Here is a 27,801-nt window from a genome sequence, read left to right on the forward strand (position 1 = left end):
GCCCCTCCGACGCGCCTGCTAAGTCCCGCCCCCGCACGGCTTCCGGTGCTCCTTCCTCCTCCCCTTTTCCCTTCCCGCGCCGGTCCCGTCCCGCCGCGGCCGGAAAGCGCTCCGCTGCCGGGCAACGCGTTTACGACATCGCGGGACCGCGGCGGGTCCGCGACCATGTTCGGGGCGGCGGCGGCGGCGGAGGAGGACGACGCGGACTTCCTGTCCCCTGCCAGCGGGTGAGCGGCCGGCGGGGCGCAGCCGGGCCACCCTTCCCTTCCCTTCCCCGCCGCCGTGAGGGGACGGTGGCCCGTGCGGGCCGTGGGGCAGCTGCCCCGGTGAAACCCCTTTGCGGTGAGGGTCGGGTCCCGCGCGGGCGGTGCTGCCGCCCCCACCCTCCGCCCGCCCTCCGCAGCCCGGGGCTGGGCCTCGCTCCTGCCCGGCCCGGTGAGCGGCGGGCGGGCCCGCGGCCTGCGGGGGGCTGTCCTCCCGTGACTGGATTTAGCCCCGGGTCTGTGCCGCTTACGGTGGGGGCGGAGGGGGAGCCCGGCGCCCCCGGGAAGGGGCTGGTTGTCGGTGCGGGCCCCTCAGTGTGCCGGCGGGGCGGGAGGCGGGCAGGCCTCTGGCAGCCTGGGGAGGGCCGGGGGGGCTCCAGGGCCTGAGCCCGCCCGCCTGCCTGCAGACCCGGGCTGGGTTTTCTCCGTGAGCCCTTCCAGAAGGAGCGGGAGCAGCCGCTCGAGGCTTGTGATGGAGGGGACCGGCGAGAGAAATCGGGGTTTTCACTTAAATAAGGGTGTGAGCGGGAGGTCCTAAAATAAGCCGGGTTGGGGGTGCTTAGACAGGGATGGCGACTTCAAGTGTGTTCAGCAGTTCTCAGCTTTTGTTGATATCGCTTTAGTGTGTAGCACGTTCAGTTTTTCTTATGTTGTGTAACTTGTTGCCACTTGAAGATTCCTTACCAGTTGTAACTTCAGCTGTGCTCACTCCTCACCCTCTTCAAGGAGCTTCTGTTTAACAAGTCTTGTAAACTAATCCTCTCTCTGTTTAGCAAATATGTTTGGGGTTTTTTTTGAGTGTCTCATGAAATGCTGCAGGTCCACTGACAGTGGTGGTGTCCTTTGTGCATTCTGCTTCGTAGTTTGAATTATTCACTTGCCCCATGATACCGCGAGTAGGGTGAGCTTAAATGGGCTTCAAGCAGAAAAACTGCAAATAACATATCGTGTAGGAATAACCAACTTGCCTGCAGCATTAAATCTTCTGCCCTTAGATGGGAGAGCATCTACCATTTAAAACTTACTGGAAGGATGCGTTTCCTGGACATTTCAAGAAGAAAAATTCTAGTGCTGAATGGTGGTTTCTCTGTCATCACATAGGTGGTTTTTTCAGTATTGTAACAATCAACTATTTTGTATGAAGGTAGTCCTTGTCATTCCTTTAAAGTAACTTCTTCTCTGGTGTAGTTTCCATCCTCGTTTGTTCTTTATAGGAACAGCTTTTGAGGAAGTGAAACACAATAGTACCACTTACCCTACCGTCTTCATCTAAAAGTTCTGCTTATTCAAAATCAAATGGCTAATTAATATAGAGCTGTTTAACGTGCATCCCTTTATTTCTAAAGAGATAGTAGACACTTCATATTTGATATAACTTGTAATTAGTGGTGTTCATTATCTATAAAGCCCGTGTTAAATAAGGTAAAATAGCTTCTTTCTCTTTCTAGTGCCAGATTGGCCTCTCTCTTTGGTCTGGATCAAACAGTCTCAAGCCATGGGAACGAATTCTTCCAGTACACTGCACCAAAGCAGCCTAAGAAGGGTCAAACAGCAGCTGGTAAGTAACTGGGATTGAGTGTGGGGAGAAAACCTAGCAGCATGTGTTTTGCTGGGTGAATGATGGGCTTTGTGAAGAACAGCAGCGCAAATAATTCACTTGGTTTTCTTGAATTATCTTGAATGATATTATCCTCTAGTACCCTCCCTACACCTGGTTACTCTAGTGGCCTTTGGTGACTTTAGAACATCACTCTTTGTTTTTTCATCTTCTTCTGGAGTTATTTTTCCTTGGGGGAAGGACTACATTGTGGCATTGGAACTGTCCAGCAAATGTGGCAGTTCTGCTATCACTGACAGGTATTCCTGCTTTTTATTCTTTGGCAGGTCAGGCAGCCCAGAAGGCTCCTGTGGCCCCAGCAGCTTCAGGAGCACCATCGGTATTCATGGCCACTGCGGTTCATGCTTATCGATAGTAAGTGCAGCAGTGGTTTCCTGCATGACTTGTTAGAGTCTGTGTCCTGGGAGCTTAAGACCTAATCATAAAGGGAAGACGTTGGATGAGTGGAAAGAGACCATTGGTTGTAGACATGTGTCTGCATCGTAGAAATGCTACAAGTCGATGCAAGTTTCTGCTCAAAAAAAAGTTTCAGTTACTGTGCTGCAGTTCTGGGTTACACAGTTGTCAAATAAATAGCAAGTTCTGGATTCAGCCATTACAGGCAACTGCATCCTGGGGTGCTGGCCTGACACTTGCATGGTTTCCAGGCAGCTCTGTTGGATGCTTATGTCTCATACATTCCCTTGTGGAGAGCTGAGACCTGAGCGTAGAGTGACAGCAGTAAAATTCTCTGTCCATTTGACACTGCCATCATGTAAAAACTCATTTGCCCTGGATCTGCGAAAAGAACAGTTTTCAACTCAAACTCTGTAATGTATGCTCCTGTAATCTGTGGGCAAGCAATACAGTTGCGATGTCTTTAAGCTAAGAAAGGCTGCCTAACATTTTAGTCATGAGGAGAGGGACCTGAACTCTAAAGAAGAAAACCTCAGCAGCAGTAGAGGGAAGTCTGAGGCAGGGACGGTTCTACAGCTGAATATCTTAACTTGTCTTCCAGTACAAATGGGCAGTACTTGAAGCAAGGCAAGTATGGAGCAGCTGTAGTGGGGAACCATGCTACTAAAGAGGTGAGAAACACTTCTTTTTCTCAGAGCTCACCAAAATGTCTTTGCTTTTGATGTTGGAGGTCTTAGTTCCACTGATTGTTACACCTTCAGCCATTCACCTTGGTGACATCTTTCTTTTCTGCAATCCACAAGTTTGTAAGATCTCTTACAACCTGTGCCTGAAATATTTTGCAATGTTTCAGGCACTGCACCTTTTCTAATGTTTCTGGAAGTGATTTTGATGTTTATTCAGAATGTTTTTGACAACTGGATCACAAATCTGTGCATGTGGAAATCAATATATAGCAAAAGTTTGTCCAACAGTACAGAGATGCTTTGCTTAAGTTTTGTTATTTTGGTACCAAAAATATCTCTCTTTCCCAAGTACTCCTCTAAGAACATGGCACCAAGGTGCCCAGTAAATTGGTGTGTTTAAAAGATACTTTGAATACTCTGATCTGTCCTTGATTTTGGTGTTTATGGTGTTTCCTAATGTTCAATTCCTAATTCATGTTGTCTCACTAAGTTGCTTCTGCTTTGAGAAGAACAAAAAGACTAGTAGTTTGGTAAACTCCTGAGTCACAGATCTGAGAAGTGTTCAGGTGTGGCATTTGTGGGGGAGCTGGGAAGGCCAGAACTTGCTGAAGGAAGCTAATGCAGCCTTTCTCAGGCTGCCTTTGTAATATCGAAACCTGCACAGCTGGGAACAGTTAGCAGATTGCTCCCCGTTCACCACCCAGCTGTGTTGAGTGCAGGTGCATAAAAGAAAGCACTTTCCCTTAGTGGATTTGTCTAGTACAGCCAAATACATTGATATAATGTTATATCAGCATTGTTTAATACATGGAAGGCTCCCTCCAACTTATTATTACTCAATCTGTTACGCTGTTTTATGCCTGTATGCTGTGCATTGTGAGTCTTATGTATCGAAGGGTTAGCGCACCATCTTTTCACACAGTAGCTGCAAAATAATGTGGAATTAGTTAAAGAATGTTGCTTATTGCAAACTAATTAGTTTGAATTGTTTGATTCCTGTAACTAAATAAAGCTTGCATATTTTCAAGGGTTTTTAATAGGTGCTACAAAATTGTGTGAAGTATTTTTGCTATGAAAAATGCTGCTGCAAGGTGTATTTGACAAATACTGTAGCCTTAGGCTCAGAATTTGACAAAACACATTAGAATTTAAGACGTTATGAGTTTGTGCTTTTTGTTCTTTTTCCCCACCCAATTCCTTGTGGAATCCAGTACAGAATCCTCCTTTACATCAGTCAGCAGCAACAGATCGCGACTGCAAGGATCCATCCAGGCTTCATACTCACAGTAAGACTCTGGATTAGAAAAGCATTCAGTGATCTGTATTGTTTACAGCAAACAGAAGTTGACTCTGAAATGCTTTCTTAAGCTTTAGTTTATAGCCTTTGAGATCAAACAACTGACTGACACAGCAAGAAGTGCCACAGTGCCTGGGAGCGCTGTTCTGCTCCTCCTCCTCCTGTGTATTGCACAAGACTTTCATCTGCCTTTTGCAGAGCACTTCATCAGTAGATTTCACAATGCAAGTTTGTACACTGTAGGAGGTATGTTATTACCTCTAGATCATAGAGGAGATGTTTTGAGTTTTGCAGTCCTACAATGGATAGAAACAAAACAAAATTCCTTTTGCTAATGGTTTGTAGTTAAGTGAGTGAGAGACTAGAACTGAGCAAGCAGAAGGAAATGATAGCAAGGAAATGTTTTCTCTCAGAAATTTGATACTCAACACTTTCCTGCTGATAAGAACAATTTGGAGCATTGTAAGTCCTAAAACAGGATCTCTCAGGAAGTTCTGTTTTCTGCCAGTTTTACAGAAAACTGGTGTGTTGATTTTTTAGCTTGTCATCAGGTGACATAAAATTTCTTGGTTTGACAGAAATTTTACTCTGAAATAGTAGAATTTCAGTCCAAATTTCTGACCAGGATGCTAGCTTGCTTTTTAGTTTTATTAGCGCATTTTGAAAAATTGATGGGTTGTTTATTCAGCTTCTGGTGACATGGATTTTTAGAAGTGAGGAAGGAACGACTTCTCCAGTTGATTCTGGAGGTGTAAATGTAATTAATACTTATGAAAAGAAGATTACTTACACTTAAAAATCTCAGTATGTATTATAGAACCTAGCTTCAAAGAAGCTTGTGAAAGCTGCAGCATCTATGAAGAACTTAATATTTGCTCAAGTATTTGAGTTATAGTAATTCTTCCATGATAATGAGCACATAAATAAAAGCTAATTTGTGCATTCTGACCTTGTGTAGTAATACAGCAGGATTCTTCCTCTGCTTAATTTCAGTAGCTCTTATTTTAAGCTTCTTTTGGATGTGGATTTTTTTAATGTAGTTGAATGCATCTTTTCATGTATAACATGGGACTGATTTCCTTTCCCACAGGTTCAACCCAACAATTACAGTACATTCTATGATGATCAGAGACAAAACTGGTCCATCATGTTTGAGTCAGAAAAGGCAGCAACGGATTTCAGTAAGCAGGTAACTACTTACTCTGTGCGAGGTGTGACTTGCTGGCTTGTTTAAAACAACAGCCAAATCAAGATGTATCTCTGAGAGCAACTTAGTGCTGAAAGTTTCTAAGTCAGTCATACTTTTTCACTGAAGTTCAGCTTTGAGTATCTGCCTGACTGTGATTGAGGCAGATCTGTGATGAGCCTGAGTCTTGTTCATTAGATACAGGCCTCTGAGGCAGGGAGCCTGTTACTTCTGACGGGATTTTTGATAAAGATTCTCAAGTACTGTAAGACCAATGGTTCTGTAGAGCAGAGGGTATTTACTCAGCAAAATTCAGTACAAGGAAACATGGAATGCCTCGTAAGTGCATCTATAAGCAGGGCTTGATCAGTACAGTAAGAAATGAATCAGATCTGTAAGGAGTTGTAGTGGAACTTGCCGCTCTGTTTTAATGGCCAGAGACATTGACAGGCTTTCCTTCTGCAGGTATGCATTGCCAAATGCAACAGCTCCCCAGTGCTTGATTCAGTCCTCTACCAGGATCTCCTTCTTGGAGAAGGGCAAGGAGTAGAAGGAGGAGACTCTCTGGAGATTGCCTATACAGGTTGGCTGTTCCAGAACAATGGGCTTGGACAGGTAAAGACATTTCTGCAACCTCCTGTTACTAAGTGAGTATGACAGTCCCTGGAAGGAAATTGCCGTATCTAGCATAGTATTGGTGCTGATGTTAAGGTATTTTTTCAGTTGCTAATGGCACCATAAGTGAAGTAATGTGTGTTACCTATAGAATAATAAGGGATTCCATTACTGTTCAGGAGGAGGCAATTGAAATGCTTTTAACTTTCATAGGCACTCTCACCCATAAATATTAATGCAAATGGTGAGAAGGGACAGTGAAGCTAGCTATGTTCCTTTGCAAACAGCTTGAGGAAGTGATAAGAAGGGCCTTGTCTGACACAACGCACATCTCCAAATATTAAAAGAATGAGACTGTTTTTACAGCAATCCTCTACATCTGTATCCAGTCCAGTTTGTTAACAAGCAAAAGAAATTCTTTCATGTTTCAATACCTTTAAAATACTTCTGCTAGTTTTATTATTAGCGAAAATCATGGCAAAGGGTTTTGCATTTGCATCCATCTGCAGTTGAATCTTTTTGCTATGAAAAAAGTCTTTCTGTTTTTCATTTTTAGGGGATTTTTTTGTTTGTCTTGGTCTGTCTGGTGTGCTTCTCTCTATGTACCAATGGTACATAGCAGAGCTTACTTCTAATCTCCTGAAAGAGTTGTTCAGCTGCATATGTCTTAGTTTTGTACATTAAACTTCTAGAGAGTTGTTTGCTGCTTGATATAAGCCTGTTGCATACTGTTTTACTTGGCCCAATCCTGTCCTGACCATCAAACTCAAAGCAGTTTTAAAGTCTGAGTCTCCAGCTATCATTCACTTTAAGAAATTGTACTGTGCAATGGACTAGAAGCTGTAGCGATGCTCTGGGTTACATCTGTTGAGAATTAGTTTTGGAAGTAGCAGAATGGGAAATAGCACATAAGAGATTGTAGGAGTTTATGGAATGTGTAAGGCTGTGTTCAGAATCTTGAAACAATTAGGAAATCCATGTATTTTGTGTCTTTGTTCTTCAACTCTCTAGGTGTTTGACTCAAATGTTAACAAAGACAAGCTGTTACGGCTCAAGCTGGGATCTGGAAAGGTCATTAAGGTAAAACTTCTGGTACTTTCATTATAATAATTGAAGTCTTAGAGCTTTGAATTGCTGAAGATCTTGTTCAGGATTCATATATGCTATTTCTGTTTCATGTTTCATTTGATAGGAAACACTCTGTAACAGCGACTCACTCAAACTTTTTCTTCTTAATTTGCACAATATAGCCTAGTCTCCTTTTCAGTGGCAGTATTAGAAACAAGTTGTCCTGTTCAATAAAAAAGAAGCTTCCTGTTTTCAAGAGCTGGCGGGGGGGGTGTCTTGGTTGTCTTTGTTTTTCTGGAAGTCACTTAATCCATTAACTTGTTGTCAGGGAACTTTATTTCTAAAGGAGGATTTCAATTTGAGAAGAACTTCAGATTCCTCCGCAGTCATGCCTCAGAAGCAGAGCATCAGACAGCTCTGATACAACACCTGGGAGAAAGGCATGGGAGGGTGAAGACAACTGACAAGTTTTAGGATGGTCTAGTAAAATATAATACTACTGCCTAGAGTGGTTTTACCCTCTAAGTCAAATTGTGAGGGTTTTGGCCATGGAATAATTTTTCAGTCCAGGTGGCGTGATACTCCCTTATGTTACTGCATAAAGTCAGGCTGTGAGTCAGAGATGCTTTTGTTCAAGTCACTTCCATTATGTAATTCATATGTGATCTGTTACAAATTGTCCTTTATTGAAGATGCAGTATTTTTCTACTTTATTTGTTTTAACATGTATCTTCTAATTAATGTTGTCTGTGTATAGTAGTCATCCTGTTAAATGCTGGCATCCATTTGACTGTTTGCATTTCTCTGACTTCTAAATCTCCTTCGCTACAACTGTTTTCTGTGGGTCGTTGTAAATCTAACCGTAAGAATTCAGAAGAGATCTCTCAGTGACGTGGAGTCCTGTTCTTTCCCAGAAGGCTGAGAAAGGTCACCATTGTGTGCCCTCCAAGCCACCCACAACTGCAGAATTTGTGCACGCAGCACAGCATGCAGGTCTTTTCTCCAGGATATCACTGTGATCTGTGATAGCTCCTCAAGTTAGATATTTAAAAATTGAACCAGGTTTCTGGAACCATACAGAGACCTGGAAGCCTCCATCCTTCATGCTAGAGATTGCTGTATCTGTTTGGTTTCATTATGAACATGTTGGGAGCTGCATCTTTATTCTTAAGTTAACGTTGCAATTTATAACTGGCCGTTAAGATTTGTTGTAAGACGAATGTGCTGCAGACTGAAAATAAATAGGGTATTACAAGAATCTCTCTATATGTGTTTTGGAATCTTCTGTAACTGGTGCCTGAAGCTGTCTTAATCAGTGTAATTAAAAGAAACTGTAATGTCACTGATCAAACTGTTTACTTTCTCTTCTATTGTGTCTCTGAAAACCAAAGGGCTGGGAAGAAGGAATGATGGGGATGAAGAAAGGAGGGCGAAGGTATCTCATCATTCCTCCGGCATGGGCCTATGGGCCTCAGGGAGTGGCTGGCCGTGTCCCTCCAGACTCTACTTTAGTTTTTGAGGTGGAAGTTAGGCGGGTGAGTGTCTTCTGCCAAACATTTATTTTACATCTGCTTTGTGGCTGTTGGGTGGCAGCGTCTGTCTGCAAGGTGAAGACCTGCTGTTGGCATGAGAACTACAGCTCAGAAACTGTTATAAACCAAATACCTCAGGATGATACATATCTTTAATTTAAAAAAAAAACAAAAACAAAACCCTAAACCCAAAAAATCCCTCTAGGCTGTTTACTAAGACATGTCTATTCTAACTGTCTTGGGATCTTTTCATTGTTTTATTTGTGAATCACTTGGGAAAACAAAATAGTCAGTGAGGAATGACAGGATGTAAAGACTAATCTTCTTCAGTTCTGAATCAGTTGTATGCTTTTACTTGAAGTGCCTGAGTCGTCAATCAAAAACAACAAGTTGCTGAAAACTTTTTTGGGAACCCAGAAAACCATCTTTTTTGTTATGTGCTTTTTAAGGTAAAGTTGGTAAAGGAATGCTCTGGTTCGGATGGACAAAGTGTTAGTTCAAGGGATTCTCCTGCACCTTCCCCGGTACCAAATTCAGATGGCTTCTCTGCAGACACTGGTTTATTGCCTCCATCTACGATACCTCCAAAGCCTGGGTAAGAAGCAGCATGGTTATAACAACTTGCTGTATTTAAAGATGGCAATGCTCGTAAACATCCATCACAATGTTATATTAACACATTATTTGGCAAATGTGGATCCTCTGTGTGCCAGCTTAGTGCCATCAGTGTGGCAGGGGAATGCTTGTGAACAAGACTTGCAGGAAATTTTCTGCTTGAATGCTGACTTTCAGATTTAAAGAAATTTGAATGGGCACAGATGAAAAGTCATTCTTCTGCAGCATTACTGAGTTCTAACATGATTAAGCTGTATGAGTACTGCTATAACAGCTTTCTCATCTCAGGTGGCAGTATAGTCATAAGTTGGTCTTAGGTTATGGCTGATGGGTTTAATTGCAAATTTTACATTGTCATTTGTTTCTTAAATTAACTAAATGGGTTAGTTATCCTTTTTAGGGAGTTTAAGTGCTGGTTTTGTTGCCATAAGTAGTTTGTTACTGGACTTGGTTAAAATTGTTTGTACCAGAATGTGGTCATTACAGCGATCAACAAAATCAACTTTCTGTAATCAGCCATGGAACTTGCCCATAATGATGTTCTGAAATCTACAGATAGTGTTGCAAAGAATCTTTCAAAAGTAAAGTAAAAGAAATGCTCACAATATAAGAGGGTTTTCCTAGGGGGAGGTGTATTTGACAGTATTTAGAAATGCAGAATATTGGATCCTGAATTCATTTTTGTTAATCTCCAATATCAATACACACCTGTTTGGCTTTTCAGGGAGCCAGCTGTTCGGGCCAAGTCAAACTCCATCAGTGAACAGCTAGCAGTAAGTGTTGTTGCTTTTTCCTAGCTAATTTGAAACCTTAAGTAGGGAAGCTTGGTTGGTTTCACCTCTCCATTCAGTGTTGCTGAAGATAAAGTGAACCTCATGCAAATAAGATGCTCTCAAATGTTCACCTTACTAACAGCAGATTAGGGCCTTGGTTTTGAAGGTATTAGCAGAACATGAGGAACCTCAGTCCCAGTTGCTACTCTTAAGTGCAAAGTTACCTTGACCTTGTGGATACTCACAAGATTAGTTGTCTTCTTGGATAAATGGACAAATTTAGAATGGATAACAGAGTAATTGGGACATTCATCACAAGTTTATATAGCTACATGAGAAGAAGACTTTTTGCATGTGCCTCAGGATAGGAAAAGCTGCTAAGCAGCTTCTTGAACACATTCTCTTCTTGTTGCTGTGTTTTGTGCAGGGATAGATTTTTCTATGTAATGACAGTGTTATCCCAGAAGGAGAGTATATAAATCAAGCTAGATTAACAAATCCATAGTGTTATCTTGTATGCTTGAAAATCAGTTTTTCACACAGTCATTGAAAAATTGAAATAACCAGAATTGTTAAGTCAGTGATTTAGAAGAGTGTAATCTTGACAGATGTCTCTGTAATGTCTGAAGAGCCTGGGCAGAGCGATGAAGGAAGAGTAACTGCAATCATTTCTTTTAGAACCCAGATGTAGCAAAGGCAAAGCTAATTTCTCGGATGGCTAAAATGGGACAGCCCATGCTGCCTTTCCTTGCCGGGACAGCAGGTAGTCAACTTGACTCCAGTGACTCGGAAATAGAGGTACATCACCAATCACATAAATGTAATCTTTTTTGATGTTTTTTTACAGTGTGAATTCCTTAAAGTGGAGTCTGTAGCAATAGCTCTCGCTTTGTACAGGGAAAGCGTACTCTGTTTCTGCGGCAAAAGGGTTTAATGATTCCACTGTTCCTATCTAGTTCAATTGGGTTAACTAGATAACACCTAGTCTTGAGTGATCTTGGGTTCAAACTGTTTGCTCATTCTTTAGCATTCCTTGTAATATGCAGAAATGTTTTTAGGATCCAAATACACTGAGAGGGACAGCACAACCAATGGCTTCATCTTCAGTGAGACAATCGCAGCCAGCTCATGCGGTACTGCCCACAGTGTCAACACAAGGTAATATGCTGGTGAGCCTGGGATTGGTATAGAGAAGTTTCGTTTATTTGCAGGCTTCAAGTACAAGGGCTGTATGAATAGAGGATTCCTTTCAGGAACTGAAATGGGAACTGATAGATAGCTTCTAATAAGGCTTGCTAATCCAAAGCTCCATAGGTAGACTAATTCATAAAGCACAAGACTAAGTCCTTAGAGTATGTCTTCATTGTGATCTTGTGCACACATGACTGCTTGAGGAAGAGTAGCCGCGGTGCATGAGCTGCTCTTGTCACTGTGTGTGCTGGGGTGGCACTGAGATTTCCAAGAGGACATGTGATTTATAAATGGGACTGTTACAAATCCTTTCCCAGTCAACAGAAAATTTTTGTTTGAAAATGATGGAAATAAGAGCCAAGGGCATCAAAGGGCTGGCAGCTCTGGAGCAGGCTCGACTTGTCTTCTCATGATGGAATAGTAATGTCAGCTGCTGGTCAGCTGAGCAGTCTTTAGAGTCAGTCTGAGTAATATCTTGTGTCAGTAAACTTCAGAGCTACCTTTGTTTGAATGAAAGGAGGTTGTCTAAATGTAGCTAGAAGTGGAATTTCTGTGAAAGATTACTTTTTTCTTGACCTTTTATCACTTGCTTGACCAGATTTAATTTTCGCAAGGCTGCAGACAGGCTTGTGTTAAATTTTTGTCTATTTAGTGATGGGGTTTTTTTGGCCATTTCGCACTGGGTGAGTTAAATTATTACTTTACGGCATGTTGAATTTTTTTCTTCCTTTTCAGTACCTCAAGCATCTGGTTCTACACCCCCGGTATCTTCTGCTGCTTTAATACCTGCAACGATCCAGCCCCATTCAGCTCTGCCTGGAGGAGCACAGGGCTTTCAGGTACCAAAATGAAATCAAGGACAATATTGGCACTTCTGTCCTTTCTCCTAAGTGTTACCATCTTCTCCGTTGCTGGGAGCAAGGACTTCATAGCAGCATGTAAGGATGAGAATCCCAGGCTGTTTCCTGTGACTCTTCTGTGGCATTCTCAGGTTTCCATCACATGCCTCTTAGAATTTAATCAAAAAGGGCTAATTTTCTGTTTGCTGATGGCTTCTTAAAGTTGAACTAAGAATTAACCAGACTTTCTTTAATATCTGCTTTTGTAGTGGATAAAATAAAAACTTATAAGTATTTGTAGAGCCGGTGAAAACAAGCATTTTATTTGAAATTTTTCTTGGGCATGGTCTGGTTTTCTGTGAGAGCTCACTTGCACACTTAATGTGGTTTTGGGTCATGGTTTTTCATCCAGCAAAAGAATAATCCTTTTAAAAGGCTTGTGCTGCTGCAAAGTGATGCAATCTGCTTGCTAACAAGGAAGCTTTGGGGGCTTAACACACAATGTGTTTTCCACATCAGATAGGGAAGACAAAGCTATTGAACAAACAATTCTATGAAATCTAAAACCAAGCATTTTACTGTCTGCTTTCTGTAGTTATTTTCACTTAAGCTGTTTTCTGGAACTTTTGGAAATCAGTGGCCTATGTCGCATAGATGCACTGTTTATTTTTAAAGGGTCCAGGCAGAGGAAGAAAACGTTTGATAAAACAATATGAAAACAAAACACTGCAACAAAACAAAAACAACAACAAAAAAGAATCACAACACCCACCCACACCCACCCCCCATCCAAAACTGGTGTGGTATGGCATTGCTTTGGCTTTGCATTTTCCTTGTGTTGAAAATGAGGGAGGTGTGGCAAGTAACAAGGTAAAAAAGATAGGCTTTTCTGTTTGTTGAAATAGAAACTAGTCATTAAAGTGAAGTTTTAATCTGACAGTGGTTTGGGTGTATCGTTTTGAAAGTTTGACCCTGATGTCCTGAACTCTTCCAGAAACTTGGCCCAAGTTGTATTGTAATTTTTTTCTTTTTTCCTTGCCTGGGAGAGTAAACTGGTAGGAGTGAGGTACTTGTAGCATTTAATGGATTCTTCAGTCCGTTTAGCTCCTTCTGATGAGCACTGAGCAGTAAAGTTGCAATCAAGTTGTGTTGCACTTTGAGCCCTTCCTAGGAATAGCCTTGTGTTCAAGTTAGCATAACTTCAGAGTGACCTGTTCACATGCTGGTCTTTGCCTCTCACAAACATACTTTTGCTTAAACTTCAGTGAAGAAGGTAACTTATTAAGCTGTGGTAACTTGAACACGTCTAAGCTTTGAAAGAAGAGTGACTGTTGTTTTCCCTTTACTATGACTGTTGTGTAATTTGACTTCCAGCTCCTTAATTCTGTTTTTCTCTTTCCAAATATCATCCTTGCTCTGGGGCTTAAAAAACATGAAAACTGCTTAAGTGTAAGGAAGGGGGGAAATATCAAAACATATTCTAATCTATTGAACTTGCTCTGCAAGGCATATCCAGGAATGGCATTTGCTTACCCCCAAACTGCTGCATCTGCTTCTCAACTCCAGCCTGTAGGACAGATGTATCCTACACCTTACCAAGGTATGTTTAAAAAAGTACATGCTTTACAGAAGGCTGCAATACCTGCAGTAAACTGTTTATAATGATTTAGGTAGCAATGGTAGCATACATGTACATATTCATCCTGTCTGTACTGCTGTGCTGTTTTACAAATTCTTATTTTTAATACCAAATGGGGGCAAACATTTCCCAATAAATATCCATTTTTTTTCTTACATTAAGGAACTTTGTGCAGTGTGAAAGGGGATGGAATTTCTAGGTGTAATCCCAAGGCTCTGTATTACTAACGGTATTTTGTAGATGATGCTTCCAGTTACAAATATAACTGTAATAGTAAATAGCTATCCTGCCAGCCAGGGAAAGAATTTAAGTGTACATGTAGAGGCCTTTACTAAGTGAGAGGACATAGCCCAGAAAAAAGGTGCAACTTAAGAAGGACTGAAGGCATTTAACCAACCGTTTAGGTAATCCCTGTTGGTGAAGACTTGAGTATAGCTGAACTTTCCTTGGAGCACTTTTTTTCCAGTTCAAAGTTTCAGAAGCCATCCTTCATTCCTATTGTTTGATTGCACCTCTTTGTGTTCTAGTGTGTCTGGGAGCTTTGCTCTTGTTGACCTAAGTGCTGTCACACAGCTCAAGAATTTCCTGTAGTCATAAACCTGCCTATTCATGTTATTTGGAAAATAACAGTGTCATTATTTTTCAAAATACCATGTCAATTTTATTTCTGGGAAGAGTGGCTGTCCTATCTGTCAGGCTTCAAACTGCTGAGCATTGCTCTTGATATGTCTGTATTGCAGGCATTTTCCCCTTGTGACTATACATCTCTCCTTTCCATTCAAGCACCCGGGGATGTTACTTCCTTTTTGATGACAGAAGCTCGGCAGCATAACACTGAAATCCGAATGGCCGTTAGCAAAGTAGTAGATAAAATGGATCATCTGGCTGCCAAGGTAATGTATGGCATAGGCAGGCTTGTTAACAAAGTTACTGCTAGTTGGTCTCCAAATGTCTCGGGAGTTGGCTCTATTTAAATGCCTGCCTTAAAGTTGTAAGTGATGTAGTAACTTAGTGAAAATTCCAATATGATCAAACCTTGAAGTGGTGGCAGTTCAGCTACTATGAAGAAGCTAAGCCTAGGCTTGGGGGCAGGTGCTGTCTCTTATTGTCTTAAATATCATATGATGCAGTGTTTGAAGAGATTCATTGCCCTTCAGGAGGTGTCACAGTTGATACAGTAGTGTATACCCTACAGCTGATCAAATGGAACACTGAAATGGATCTTTGCAGATGTCTCTTACCTGCACCCGTAAATTCATTTAATCTGGCTTAAGAATGGCTTATCCCTGCAGGTGGAGGAGTTGAAGAGACAAAACACTGGTAACGGCTCACTGCTGCCTGGTATCTCCTCTGTTACTATGGAAGCTTCCATGATCATGAGCAATATCCAACGTATAATCCAGGTGAGCATGTCCAGCCTGTTTTGACTACTTCCATGAGAAACTGGAGCCACTATGTTACTCCTAATGAGGAAAGCTGTACTGGCTTGGCCCAAATGTCCATCCACCCGTGTGTTCTGTGTAAAATGATTTCTACCCCTCTGCCCCCAAAAACAGCTTTTCTCAACAGTTTGTGGTATGGGTACTTTCTGAGCCAGAGTTGATATATTGGTATTTAATAGGCCTTGGCAAAAGGCTCATGTGAGAGAAATTCAGCCTCTTAAACCGTTATGGACTTAACCCACAGCATCCTGCAGAACGGAGTTTCACAGCTGAAGTACCATGCTGCAAGAACTGCAGCCTTCTGTTTTTCACTACTTAGTCTTAGGCTTTGTAGTTTTTCTAGGCAGCAGCCTTACAGTCTTGGGTTTTGTGGGTGAAAAAGTCAGCCAGACACAATATTCTCTAGAATGTGGTTTGGCAACCACTGTACCATGCCAGGATTCTTGCTAAGCGTAGCGTGGCGCCTTCCTGTGACATTACCACAGAAGGTGATAAGTCTCACCACCATACTGCATCTGTACAAAACAAAGGATTAGGTACTGCTGCAGGGAAGTCTGACTAAGATGAATATTCATGCTTGGGCTATGCTTTAGGAGAATGAGAGACTGAAGCAAGAGATATTTGAGAAGAGCAGTCGGATTGAAGAGCAGAATGAGAAGATCAGTGAGTTGATTGAGCGGAATCAGAGGTAAGGAGTGGGGAGGGTACAGCCTCTCTGCATTTACAAAGACTTTCTAGCTTACACTTGGTTAGGCATAACTAGGAGAGGGGTGTTCTTTAGGGTAGAGACATGTTCTGATATTTAATTATTTTTTTTTATTAAGGCATTAAAAGTGTGGGGTTTCCCCCCTCTCTCTCTGCAGGGCGTATCTCCAAAACTGTGGTTTACAGTAAATGTGAATGTATAAAAGGGGAAAAAAACCTCATGCTATCTTCTTTGAGCACACTTGCTCTGCTTCTTGGAGTTACTTTACTTTTGCTAGCTTTTTTAGTAAGGTGGAAGAAATTGTAGGGGATGCAGTATCCCTAGTTCCACTGTTGGGTGTGTGTTCTATTCAGTTTAAGAAGGGGAATAACTTGTTAAGGAAATTGCAAAGGTCAGTGGATATCAGGTTATCAAAATCCATGACTGTGTGATAGGAACATTACACTTGTTGCAGAGAGGTAAAGCACTTATCCAAACTGATATAATCTCTGCTATGCCTGGCACACCCATTCCACCCTTTTGAGATCAGGCTCTTAGTTCAGGATATCATGCAAAATTGTCTGGGACTTGTCATGAAGAAAACTGCTTTAAAATATCACCTTTTCTCTCTGAGCCTTTTGCTCCAAGTCATGTATTTATATAAATGCTCATGCAGTCTCCCCTGTTCACAGATACGTCGAACAAAGTAACTTGCTAATGGAGCAGAGGAACCATTCACTGCAAACAACAAATGAAAACACACAGGCAAGAGTGTTGCATGCAGAACAGGAGAAGGTAATGGTGACAATGAGCAGAGCCATAGACCTCTGACTGCAGCCAGGAAAGGGGCTTGTTTTTGCACTAAAATATGCTGAAGCCGTTAGTCAAGGCTTAAGTCAGTTCTCTTACAAGACAACTGTAGTTCTGAACTTATGTTTTGAAAGCTGTTTTGAGAAAAAAAATCAGTATTTTCGTGGCTTTCATGACAAAAGCAGCACAGGGGCTATAAATGTAGATCTTTATGCTGTCATAGCTTTAATATTCTTATCTTGCATGAAAGTGATTTATTGTTAACTTTGTAGGTGTATGGCCAACATGTTGAGAAATTGTGTGTATCACAGGGCTTTGTGGCGTTGAAAATGTACTCTGTTTATTTAGTTGCACTGGCAGTTTCAGAAAAGTTTTATTCCTTCTGTTTAACTGACATAGAGTGAATGTAGCTATAAAAAAAAATTATTTCCTACTAGAGTTTCTTCATTGCACTTTTGCACTTCTTTATTAATACTAATCAAAAGCTGTTTGCTTCTACCAATAATGTATTGTCCTTTTGTGAAAGAGGCTATTGGGAAATAGCTTTTAAACCAGTTAAATGCACTTATGCATGGCTGCATATCCTCTATTGTCCACTTACGACAGCCTAGCCCAGGTAGGCTAGCTTTGAGGTCTGATTGCATGGTGTCTTGTATGCTTTCTCAAGCACTTAAGCTTCTTAAATTACACCAAGTTCAGTCTTGCACCATGCTCCCCTGCTGAGTTGTGTATCTCTCCAGTTCAAACGTGAGATGACAAATGCTTGCTCTGCATGAGAACCATAACTTGGTGCACCTAACAATGACAGAAACTGCAGCTTTCCAACGTATGCTAGAAGTATGCTAAAGAATAGAGCAATATATGCCTGATAATTGCTGGTGTGAGCAGACAGTAAAGGAGGACTGTATTTTTCCACTGAAAGCCCAGATTGCATAACTGTAGTATGTAGGGAGTGTGAGAGCTTCTAACCAGGAATAAGTCAGATTGAAATAATAAATAAAATCCCTTTCTGTCAGTAAGCACAACGTCCAGCTTGTGTGGTAAGTAACTTGGGGAGGAAGCATCTTTTGGAAGTACAAGATATGATCCTCAGGATTCTTTTGGGCCTCATCTTCAATAGGACTCCACTTGATTAAGCAGTCACTGCCTAGGGGATAACACTATTACATGAATAGACTTCAGGCCATGACTGGCACTGGGAGAAGATTTCCCCTAGTTTTGTGAAGTATTAACTGTAAATATGAAAGCTGGTATTCCTTCCGCTTCCTTTTATCTAACCTAGCTTGCTCTGTGACTGCAGTTGCTGAGATCACTATGGACAGACAGAATCAGAGAAGAGGATTTTAAGCTATTTTATATATTCTTTACTTAAAAATAGGGACTCGCCATTTATTTTGTGATACAAGCCAGGCATCTGTACCCAGGATCACTAAGAAGAGGTATTAGTAGCATGCTGCTTTTGGGTTATAGATCTTTGACCCTGGCAGAGCACATCACAGCTTTAGACGAAGGCTTCATGTACCGTAATGATAAGTAATAGCCCACGCTCTCCAGTGCAGTGAAACGGTAGTCACTCATAGGACTGCTTCTACATCTGCGATGTATAATGTACCTGTAAGGATGTGTAATGTACCTTTAGCTTCTTTCTTTTTAAGCCAGGCTTCACTAGCTTTTTTTGTCTAAGGTTTTACAGTTCTTGGAATAATTTAAAGGTTTCTCTGGCATGCCTTAGGCTGCTGTAATGAAGCATTTTGCTTTTTTGATAATGATTAATGCCTCTGCCTTTCAAATTGTGTTCTTAACTCTTCCTGTTTCCTGTCACTGCTTTCCCTTCCTAGCACATGCTGCCAGTGGATCGGGGCTGGGACCAGGTGAGGCAGTGTGTCTGCTGACTGTGTAGGTGATAGATAATAGTGCCCTAGATAGTGCCAGCCCAGCTTCCTCTTGAACTAGTTAGAAGTTAATTGGCATTAAAAGAAATGCCTCAGATCTTGAATTAGCACGGATCTTCAACTTGGAAAAGGGCTTTGTAACTAGCAGTGTATCCACTGCTCCCCTCTTTCTTGGGGAGCCCTTTCAAAGAACTTCGTCACATTGCTGCCCGTTTCACCTCCCCCGTGGGAGAAATAGGACATGATCATGTAATTGTCAGAGCAGACACAGATCACATAAGATTCTTGGTACCTGAAAGCTGGAGGCTGGAGCTGAGCTAGTAGAGATATGAAGCATTCACTGCAGAAACTTAAGTCTCATAACAGTTCCTGGCATAGGATTTCCTTTTTATTTTTCTTTATTTGCCAGTAAAGACAAAGGCAAGTGTTAAACCTTTTGATATGCCATGGGGTTTTGGTTTGGTTTTAGCATGCTAGGACTTAGTATCTTGAACTGCAGTGAGACATTTATGGGAACATAAGAGGAAAGCGGATCTGATTTTAGCCAGTCTCTGTTGAAATGTTGCCTCCTCTTTAAAATTAATGGTAGTATGCTAGCCCTCATGGTCAATGCATATTCATCCTTACCATAGTTGGAACAACTTTGCTCACAGCTCTTCTTTGCCAGAAGGCGGTGGTCCTAGTCTGAAGAGAAACACTTTAGTTCTCTTATGGGGATGAAGCAGAGAGACACTCTAGTTCTCCTGAACTTAGCAGTTACAAGAACATGGAAGCCTGTTGGGAATCTGAATGTAGGCATAGATATAGAAGCTATTTATGTATTCCCTGCAGCAAGTGAGGTTTTCTGACAGGTGTAGTTCTGTCTTTGCAGAGCATCCTCTGAATTTTATGTGTTGTGCAAGATTGGGAACATGACTTTGCGTCTTTGTCTTGATGCCTTGGGCCTCGCCTAACATACTGTTCACAGGTTGTCTGACAAGCTGTATTAGTACCTGGTTTTCCATGAGTCACTGACTTTGAGCAATACTAAATCTGAACAGGTCAACAAGTTACTGTGAGAACTATGCTCTGAAATGACAGCCTTGCCCGTGTGGGCACCTCAAGGTGACCATGGGCTGTGTGCTCTGGAGGGAAGCTTTTTTTGGCTGGAACAAGCATATGTTTTGTGTGGCTTTTGAATGATTTGTAACCTTATTGAATTAGATGTTGGAGCCCAGGCTTTTACTTGAATAGATGTTGTCATAGCCCGAAAACTCTGAGCAGTGCCACCAGGCACAGGTACTAGTCTTAAATATGTTTAAGCTTTTCAGGAAAACTCACTGAGTTGAACTGATGTGGTGATGAGGTTGTTGGTGGCCTTGTGCAACTTCCTAGTCAGTCTGGACAGGTTACAGCCAAAAAACTCACAGTAATGTGGCAAAAAAGTTATTATTACCTCTTCAATTTGGAGATGACTGTGAGGTGCTGGATCCCAGCACTTCCCCGATAAGGTCTCCAGTACCTTATCAGCTCTTCCTCTGGGATAGTTCTGGCACCTCCTCACACTCACATATCCCTTTTTTTTTCCCCCTCCCTTTTCCCTGCTCCATTTTGTGATACAGGCCAAAGTTGCAGAGGAGTTAGCAGCTGCCACAGCACAGGTTTCCCAGCTGCAGCTGGAGCTGACTGCCCACGAGAAGAAGGAAATGGACCTGCGGAAACAGCTGTCTGCTGCCTTGCAGGAGGCAGAGCGACATGAGACGCAGCTCAACAAACTGCAAGCACAGTTAGCAGGTAAGACTTCTTGTGCCTGTTCCATGTAAGCTCCTTTATGTCATTCTTTTTCCTCTTTTATAAGTCACAGGTTTTTCCTTTCTTCTGCGGTATCTATTCCTGCTTTCCCCAGGATCAGTCACAAGGGTATCAAAGAAGGATATTGATGCACTGAAATGTCTGAAGGGTATGTGCATCCTTGTTACTACTGAAAGGAGAGTGGGCCAAATCAATGAACAAAATCATCCTGTCACAGGGATGCCTTTTGTAGAAGCAATCTCTTGGCATTACTGTCTAACATCTTGAAGAGGAACCAGAAATGTTCCAGTGGTTGAAAAGTTAAGATAAAAGCTGAGGTATAAACATTGCCATTTCACAGAAGAAGTCCTTGATAAAGTCTAATTCCCAGTGCAGGTGCAAGCTGTGTTGTTAACTTCATTGTGCAAGAGATACTTTTCCTTCCTATCAGCCCCCAAATGCACTAACCTGAAATATATGTAGCACAAAAACCCACAGTAAAGTGTATTTTTGCAGAGCTCCAAGAAGCCTCTGAGGACGCTCAGACTAGATTCAAAGCTGAGAAGCAGAGCCGCAAACAGCTGGACCTGAAGATTACAGCGTTGGAAGAAGAGCTAACAGACCTAAAAGTGGAAAAAGAGACTCTTGAAAGGGTATGTCCAGTGCCAGCATTATGGAGAGATGCAGGGTTTCAGTTTGCTGAAATTTAACCCAACATTCTTGCTTGTAAACATGCAAGTTAGGTAAATCTTGACTTGTCTGCAGGCAGGGATTCCTGTGCTGGTGGATCCTTTGTGCTTATGTGATTTATTTTTTTTTTTAATATCTTGGCCAGTAATATGTTAACCCTCCTACGTCTAAAATAATCTCAGCTTGATTTTAAAGTGATAAGATTCCCTGCTCAAAGAAGCTCTTTCTGCCTGAGGAGAAGCTACTTTGGTGCAGTCTGGCCCATTCTGTGTCCTATTCTGTATTGCAGAATCTTGCAGAGAGGAAGAAGAAATCCCTCTCAGAGAGAGCTCAAGCAGAGGAAGAGATGGAAGAAATACGCAGATCGTATCAGCAGGAACTGGACAAGCTTCGACAGTTGCTGAAAAAGGCACGGACTTCAACTGACCAGGCAGCAGCAGAGCAGGTGAGGAGTCATGGGAGGTTCTCCAACAAATGTCTGGAAGGCTTGTAGGAACAGGTAGGAAATAGTTGTGAAAATGCACAGGTGGTAGAAGAATGAAAACATTATCTGCTTGATTTTTAGGGGTTAACTTTAACACAGGGTTCACTTTGTTGCCTTTCTAAAATATCTTTGCTGGTGTTTGTTGGCCCTGGGATTTACACTGATGTCTCTCTAAGGAAGTGCATGATTTGAGTAGGCAGGAAGACTGCTAGGTCCCAGTCATTCTCTGATCCAAATCACAGGCCACTGACATGGCTGTAGAGTTTTGGTGCAGCATTGATGTAGGCTGGCATGCAACATCAGATTTAGACTGTGTTAAAGAGTATCAAACTGAGGAAAGGAGAGGTGCCAAATTAAGTTCATAGTAGAGAGAAGAATACAGGACTGCTGATGATTGAAAGACTGCTTAGAAATACTCCAAGAGATCTGAAATCTGAGCCAGACCTTCAGGCCAGCCTGAGGGATTGTGGCCGGAATTGAATTCTGAGAGGTGTCCGCAGGAGCTGGTGAGAGCTGCAGGGCTGCCATCTGCATGTAGGTATTCCAGCCTAGGGCAGGAGATGTTATCCAGCTCCAAGCTTTCAGCCACTTGTTGTGCAAACAGAGATTGGGTGTGTGAGTTCCTAATGATCTCTCTTACATGATGGGCAGCTATCACTCATCCAGGCAGAGCTGGAATCCCAGTGGGAAGCCAGATGTGAACGTACACTGGCCTCAGCTAAGGAGCAGCATGTTAGACAATACCAGGAGGTCTGTGAGCAGAGAGATTCCCTGCAGCAGCAGGTTTCCCAGCTGGAAGAGAAGGTAATGAGCTGTTCTTTATTGCTGAAATACCAAATAACCAGTAACTGTAACCAATGGTCCTCTCCTCATTGTCACTTGACTTTTTAATTTCTTGACTGTTACGGAATTTGGTCTTGTCTGCAGGATGTGTCTCTACTTGAATCTGTTGGGCTGGTGGGCTAGTGAATTTAGTGCTGCAGTTCTGAATGAGGGAGAGCCAAGATGATGTCAGTCTTGGACTAAAGCAACAGCTACAATCTCTTCTGCTTATCTGCACTGTTCTGAGTGATTGGTTTTGAGCAGAAACTGTTTTGAATTGCGTGACACTGAAAGGGGCTGTAAGCTGATGGGCTCTAGTTCTTGTCTTTCAGCTTGCGACTCTAAAACAGTTGAAAAAAGCAGAAGAGCAAAAATTGTCTGAGTTTCAGCAACGTTTGGAGCAACTAGAGCCTATCAAAGAGAAGGTAAAGGGAATAACACAGCAGCTGAATATGAACTGGAGTGCAATAATCGCTAGACTCAGGCTACCTATGTCCAGAATAACAACAACATGAGGTCCAGAATATGAGAGGGAAGGAAGAAGAACTTTACGTTGCTTCCAGCAAACCTGAACAGGTCCAATGATGAGACCCAGCCCTCATTTCACTTGGATCTCAGTAATGCTATGCCCATTCTTCATGTTACTTGAACTTGAAGAGCTAATGACATGATTGTGGACCTCCAAGGTTTTGGCTTGGTTGGATATCTTTATTGTGGTGCTGTGACCTTCAGCCAAGTCTTTTGCAACTCTTGATCAAAGCCCTGCTTAAAACTCCACTCAGCAATTTACCTGTCACTCAAAAACAGTTTATGGAGAACCTGTTCATTGCAAGGTGGTGGTGTCTGTGAAGCTGTTCTAACTTTCAGTTTCCCTTTGGCAGTATTCAGCCTTGCAGTCTGATATTGTGGTGCTGAAGGGTCGCTATGAAAAACGCATCAGAGACCTGGAGAAGGATCAGGACGGATCTTCATCTGCAGACTTCACAGAAGAAGTGGGTTTGACTATTCAATATTTCTCCTTACTAAGCAAATCTATTTACCTTGAATTATTTCTCTTTGAGCAGAGATAAGAAGGAAAAACATTATTTTCTCTGCAGAAGCACTGTGTTTCTAGTAGCAGGATCTATAGAGAAAGAAAGGATGTGATCTTCCTGCTACCTGCTTTAGATCTGAGGTTTATATTTAAAAATTGAAAGAATAATAAGAAATAAGTGTCAGTCTGCCTTGGGTGTGTACAGCCTGCCTCAGTTTTGGAGGGATGGGTTTAGTGTATATACAATGGTTCTGAATTAAGATGTCATGATGTATTCTGCTTCATTACGGGAATTTCTGATTTGAAAAGTGGGTTCTTTGAAAACCACATGTGTTAGTTTGGATTCATTGTTCCTTCACCCGGAGAAGTATCTGATGTTGAGTCCAGTGCTTCACATGTTAATGAACCTATCTTTGTTTCCTGTCATCTTCTTTTCCAGGTGAAGAAGATAATGAATGGTGTGTTTCAATCTCTTCGGGGTGAATTTGAGCTGGAAGAGACATACAGCGGCAGGACAGTTCTGGGTGTTGTCATGAACACTATTAAGGTACAACAGTGATAAGAGATACAAGGTGATCACTGTGGGAGAACAAGTCTTGGGCTGAAAACACAAATTTATGTTGTGAGTCTGAAATAACTGTGAAGCAGAAATTTGTTGTGGGTGGTAAAGCAGCCCAGTAGTAGAAGATGATACAGGTATCTGTGATGGTTTATATTTAGGGTATGACCTACATTCTCTCTACTCAATTTTTTAGACTGTAACACTGCAGCTACTCAACAGGCAGCAGGAGAAACTAGATCATGACAGTAAAAAGGAGGAATCTAGAACAGGAGCAGCAAGACAGGACGGATCACCTGGAGCAAAGACTGACCACGAAGAGCCTGTGCAGCATAGCCCAGCACAGTGTGTTGCGTTCCCAGCTGACCCTGGTGAAGCAGCCACAGGCTCCATGGTGTCTGACCAGGAAGGCGAGTCTGCTCCTCTGTCTGCCAGGCCCAGAACTCCTGAGGAGGAGCAGGCGACACAGAGCAGTGGGATGGCAGAAGAGGAGAAGGTCCAGGGGGAGCATCTCTCTTCCACTGCTGAATCCTGTCTGGATCCTGATAAGGGGCCTGTGCTTGCAGGACAGCCTGTTCCTGAGGTGGATGAGAACTTTGTCCCAGCCGAGCAAAGGCAAGAGAGCAGTCCCATCAGGGAAGCTGAGACTGAACACAGTCCCTCCAGAGTATCTTTGCAGGCTGAAGTTGCAGAACCTTCTGCTCTAGAAGCCAAGCCAAGAGAAGTGAATGTGGCAGTGCTTCCAGAAAAGCCAGCTGCAGAGCAGAAGGCAGAGGAGCCTGTGGGAGGTTTAGAGCCCCCTCCCTTAAATGGTGAGGGAGGGAACTGCACAGACCCATTAGGTGGAGCTAGCTGTGAGGAGCCTGCTTCAGTATCCAACATAGCAGAGCTGAGCTCAGCTATCATGAGAGAAACCCCAGGATGGCAAAAACTGGGCTCCAGCCCGAGGCAAAAAGATTCCAGGTAAGATGTGACTCCTGGGGTAGCCACAGTCCCACTCTTCTGCTGATCAGCTCAGTCTGGTATGGCAGCACACAGGCTGGTACAGCTGCACTACTACTGCAGGGCAGCGCATGTGGTCAGGTGAAGCACCGTCACAATGCTAGCACTGGATGGCACAAAGCAGGTGCTGGCAGAGACCAGGCAGTCCAGGGCATGCTCTGCTGGGAGAGCAGTTGCAGAACAGGCTCATGTCTGAGCGGAAGCAGTGGTGCCATTATCCCTAGTGAATGGTTCCCAGCTGAGCGTGGAGGGGAGCATGCAGTTTCTCTAGGATCTGATATTGGTGGCTTCCAGGTCCCAATATCATTCTGCACTGGTGAATAGGACATGCCCTAAAAGCTTGCCTCTGCAACAAAACTTTTCCATCATTCTTTAATAGAACTTCTAAAACCAAGATCCCCATAATCTGCAAGCAAACTGTTAATTCTTTATCTTCTTCTAGCCTCTTTGAGGATGACAACTTCTTTGAAACAGCAAAGGCATCTTGTAAACCACTGAAGCCTCAAGTTCCCTCTGAGGAGGAGGATGAGGAGGAAGTGGTATGTATTTGTATCTTTCCACTTCTACTAACTGCTTCAGGCATTAACCTCTAGCTTGTCTGTGAAATCCTTCCCATGGTAATGGGGGACAGAGTGGCTCCTGCTAGCTGAGCTCAAGAGCTTCCCGTATGTTCTCTGTAAAAAACAAGAGTATCTGGGTTGTTTATTGTTGAGCTTGGAGGAGTTGCCTGGGATGAGATAGTGAATGACAAACTCCTTCTTGGCATGAAGTAAGTGAGGTTAATTGAAGGGTTTTAGTGTCTTGCCCCTGTCCTATCCCTTTTAGCCTGTAAGCATCTCTCCTGGAATATTAAGACATTGCATGAGAAATACAAAAACTTCAGTAATGAGACTTCTTGATATCATCTCCTTCAAGCTGGTGGAGATTTCAGAGCCAGAACTGTGTAGAAATTACTAAATACTGAGAAGCTGTTAAGACTGACAAGTTTCCTTCTGGTTTGATTTCCAGAGCATGAAGGGACGTCCCCCTCCAGCTCCACTCTTTGGTGATGATGATGATGATGATCTGGACTGGCTGGGATGAAGAGCCAGCTGGTGAGCCTATGAGGCCTCTCCTCTGGGCATGGCCTCTTCCGGTGTGCTTAGCACTTAACGAGCTGCATATGTGGGACAGTTGTGAACAACCAGGGACTTCGCAGGCTCTTGTACTGCAGACTGATGGTACCCATTGCTCTGACCTGACAAATGTGCACAGAGATTGGGATGAGCTGAAGGAACCAACCAGTCTTACTGCACGTTTGTATCCTACTTCTGTGAACCGTTTCATTAATCTGAAAGTTTATGCAAATATGAACTTTGTAAAGTGCTTCAGAAGGACAAGTCTGGCAGGACCCTGCAGTAGGAAACTACTTTAAAAAAAAAAAAAAAAAAAACAAAAACACCACCAGGCTAAAATCTTGTCTTCTTCCTCAGTGAAGATCTCTTTGGAATGTTTCTCTTAGTCCCCAGCGTGGCTCACAGGGACTCTACACCATCTTGTCACCATGTATGAGCAATGTGCAGTGGGAGATTTGGCTGAGAAACCCCAGGCAGCTGGTTTCCTGTGAGCCACCAGCTCTGCACAGGCAGCTTGGGGAAACCCCAGGGCCTGAGGGAGTTGAGGTCAGCACTGTTGTACATCCAGAGCTGCAGTGCACATGGTGCTCACTGACCCACAGCCTGCTAGGCAGGGGGAGCTGTTAGCAGTACTGAAAGTCAGGGCTGTTAGACCGATACTTCCAGCACAGATGTAGCATCTAGTAGTTGCTGTTGTAAGGAGCCAACTTCCCAGCTGTGTTTTATGGAGGAGCCCAAGGCTCACAGAGGCCTCAAAAATAATTCATTTGTGCAGCCAGCTCATCTCTCTGTATCCAGAGGTGAGATTTTTTTTTTGCTGGGTTGTTTCACTGGCAGTGAAAGCAGCAATAGATGTGTAATGTGCTGCTTGTCCAGAGAGAGTTACTGTAGGCAGCCAAGCCCATCTCCTGTGCCTTTTTTTTCTGCTGCTGTTGAAAGGGTGATGATCATAGCACAAGTTAAAACTTAGTGATGGTGGGACATAAGCTATAACCCAGCCTCACCTGGGCCAGGGGTTCGGGAAAAAAGTTTTCAGACTAAGTGGACCAGGAGGGGAAAGCAGTGAGGATAGACAGCTGGGCAAACACGTTGGGTTTCTCATAGCACTTTTACTTCTACACTCACCGGCTCTAATGCAGTTTAAAACTATGAGCAGGTCTTTGTATCTTTAAAACAAATAAACCCCCCTTTCACTTACTAAAATGGAAGTGCTTCAAATAATTCTACTACAGTTTAGTTTCTACAACTGCCTCATCCCTGAACTGAATTTGATCTGTGTCCTAAATGCAGTTTCTTGGGAGGAAAAAAAAAAAAAAAAAGAATGCTGGGCATTCCTGTTCTGGAGTGTAGCAGTGTGGCAGGTCCCTGCCCCTGTGTTGCACACTCAGTGTGGCAAATTGCCAAATGCAGCTCAAATTCTGGAAGAGACCAAAGCCTGTGAAATAGCCAGTCTGCTGCCATGCAAATGCTTGTCTTGCAGGGTAAACTTCGCTGGGGTTTCCAGGGGAGCCATGCCAGAAGTCAAAAGCACTGGATAGTTACTCAGTGCTGAATGTGACAATGTGTGAGACTCAGATTTTTCTGGGGGTCCCCTTCCTTGTGCCGGTCTGAGTGTAGGTACCCTGATGTGGCCTCTGGATCCCCCCCCATCTGTGGCAGTGTCCTAGTGGAGGTTATTGCTAATACTAACAAATCCCACTTCTAGTTTCCTGTTACAGATAGACAACCTGAGGAATTTGCATTTCACTTCTTGAAAAATAAAGTGCAATTAAACCTGTA

General features: G+C 42.8%; 1 protein-coding gene across 3 annotated transcripts; it reads left to right on the plus strand.

Annotated features, from left to right (window-relative positions):
* Positions 1-51: 51 nt before the first annotated feature.
* FKBP15 (FKBP prolyl isomerase family member 15) lies at positions 52-27,801 on the plus strand. 3 transcript variants are annotated; one of them, XM_049832094.1, is made up of 30 exons: positions 52-227; positions 1,712-1,821; positions 2,148-2,235; positions 2,879-2,948; positions 4,175-4,249; positions 5,351-5,449; positions 5,912-6,061; positions 7,073-7,141; positions 8,521-8,664; positions 9,111-9,256; positions 10,001-10,049; positions 10,728-10,847; positions 11,108-11,207; positions 11,976-12,079; positions 13,586-13,679; positions 14,502-14,611; positions 15,011-15,121; positions 15,754-15,848; positions 16,538-16,640; positions 18,494-18,526; positions 20,149-20,320; positions 20,834-20,970; positions 21,297-21,452; positions 22,143-22,295; positions 22,646-22,738; positions 23,195-23,305; positions 23,786-23,893; positions 24,102-24,868; positions 25,350-25,446; positions 25,916-27,801. In XM_049832094.1, the coding sequence occupies exons 1-30, from the start codon at positions 166-168 to the stop codon at positions 25,988-25,990; spliced, it is 3,801 nt and encodes a 1,266-aa protein (XP_049688051.1). In that variant the 5' UTR covers positions 52-165; the 3' UTR covers positions 25,991-27,801. The 3 variants fall into 3 exon arrangements, with proteins under 3 accessions (XP_049688051.1, XP_049688053.1, XP_049688054.1); XM_049832096.1 differs by lacking the exon at positions 18,494-18,526 and having other exon boundaries at positions 53-227; XM_049832097.1 differs by lacking the exons at positions 52-227; positions 1,712-1,821 and having other exon boundaries at positions 4,180-4,249.

Source organism: Accipiter gentilis, chromosome 29 (assembly GCF_929443795.1).
Source record: "Accipiter gentilis chromosome 29, bAccGen1.1, whole genome shotgun sequence".
Classification (NCBI taxonomy): Eukaryota; Metazoa; Chordata; class Aves; order Accipitriformes; family Accipitridae; genus Astur; species Astur gentilis.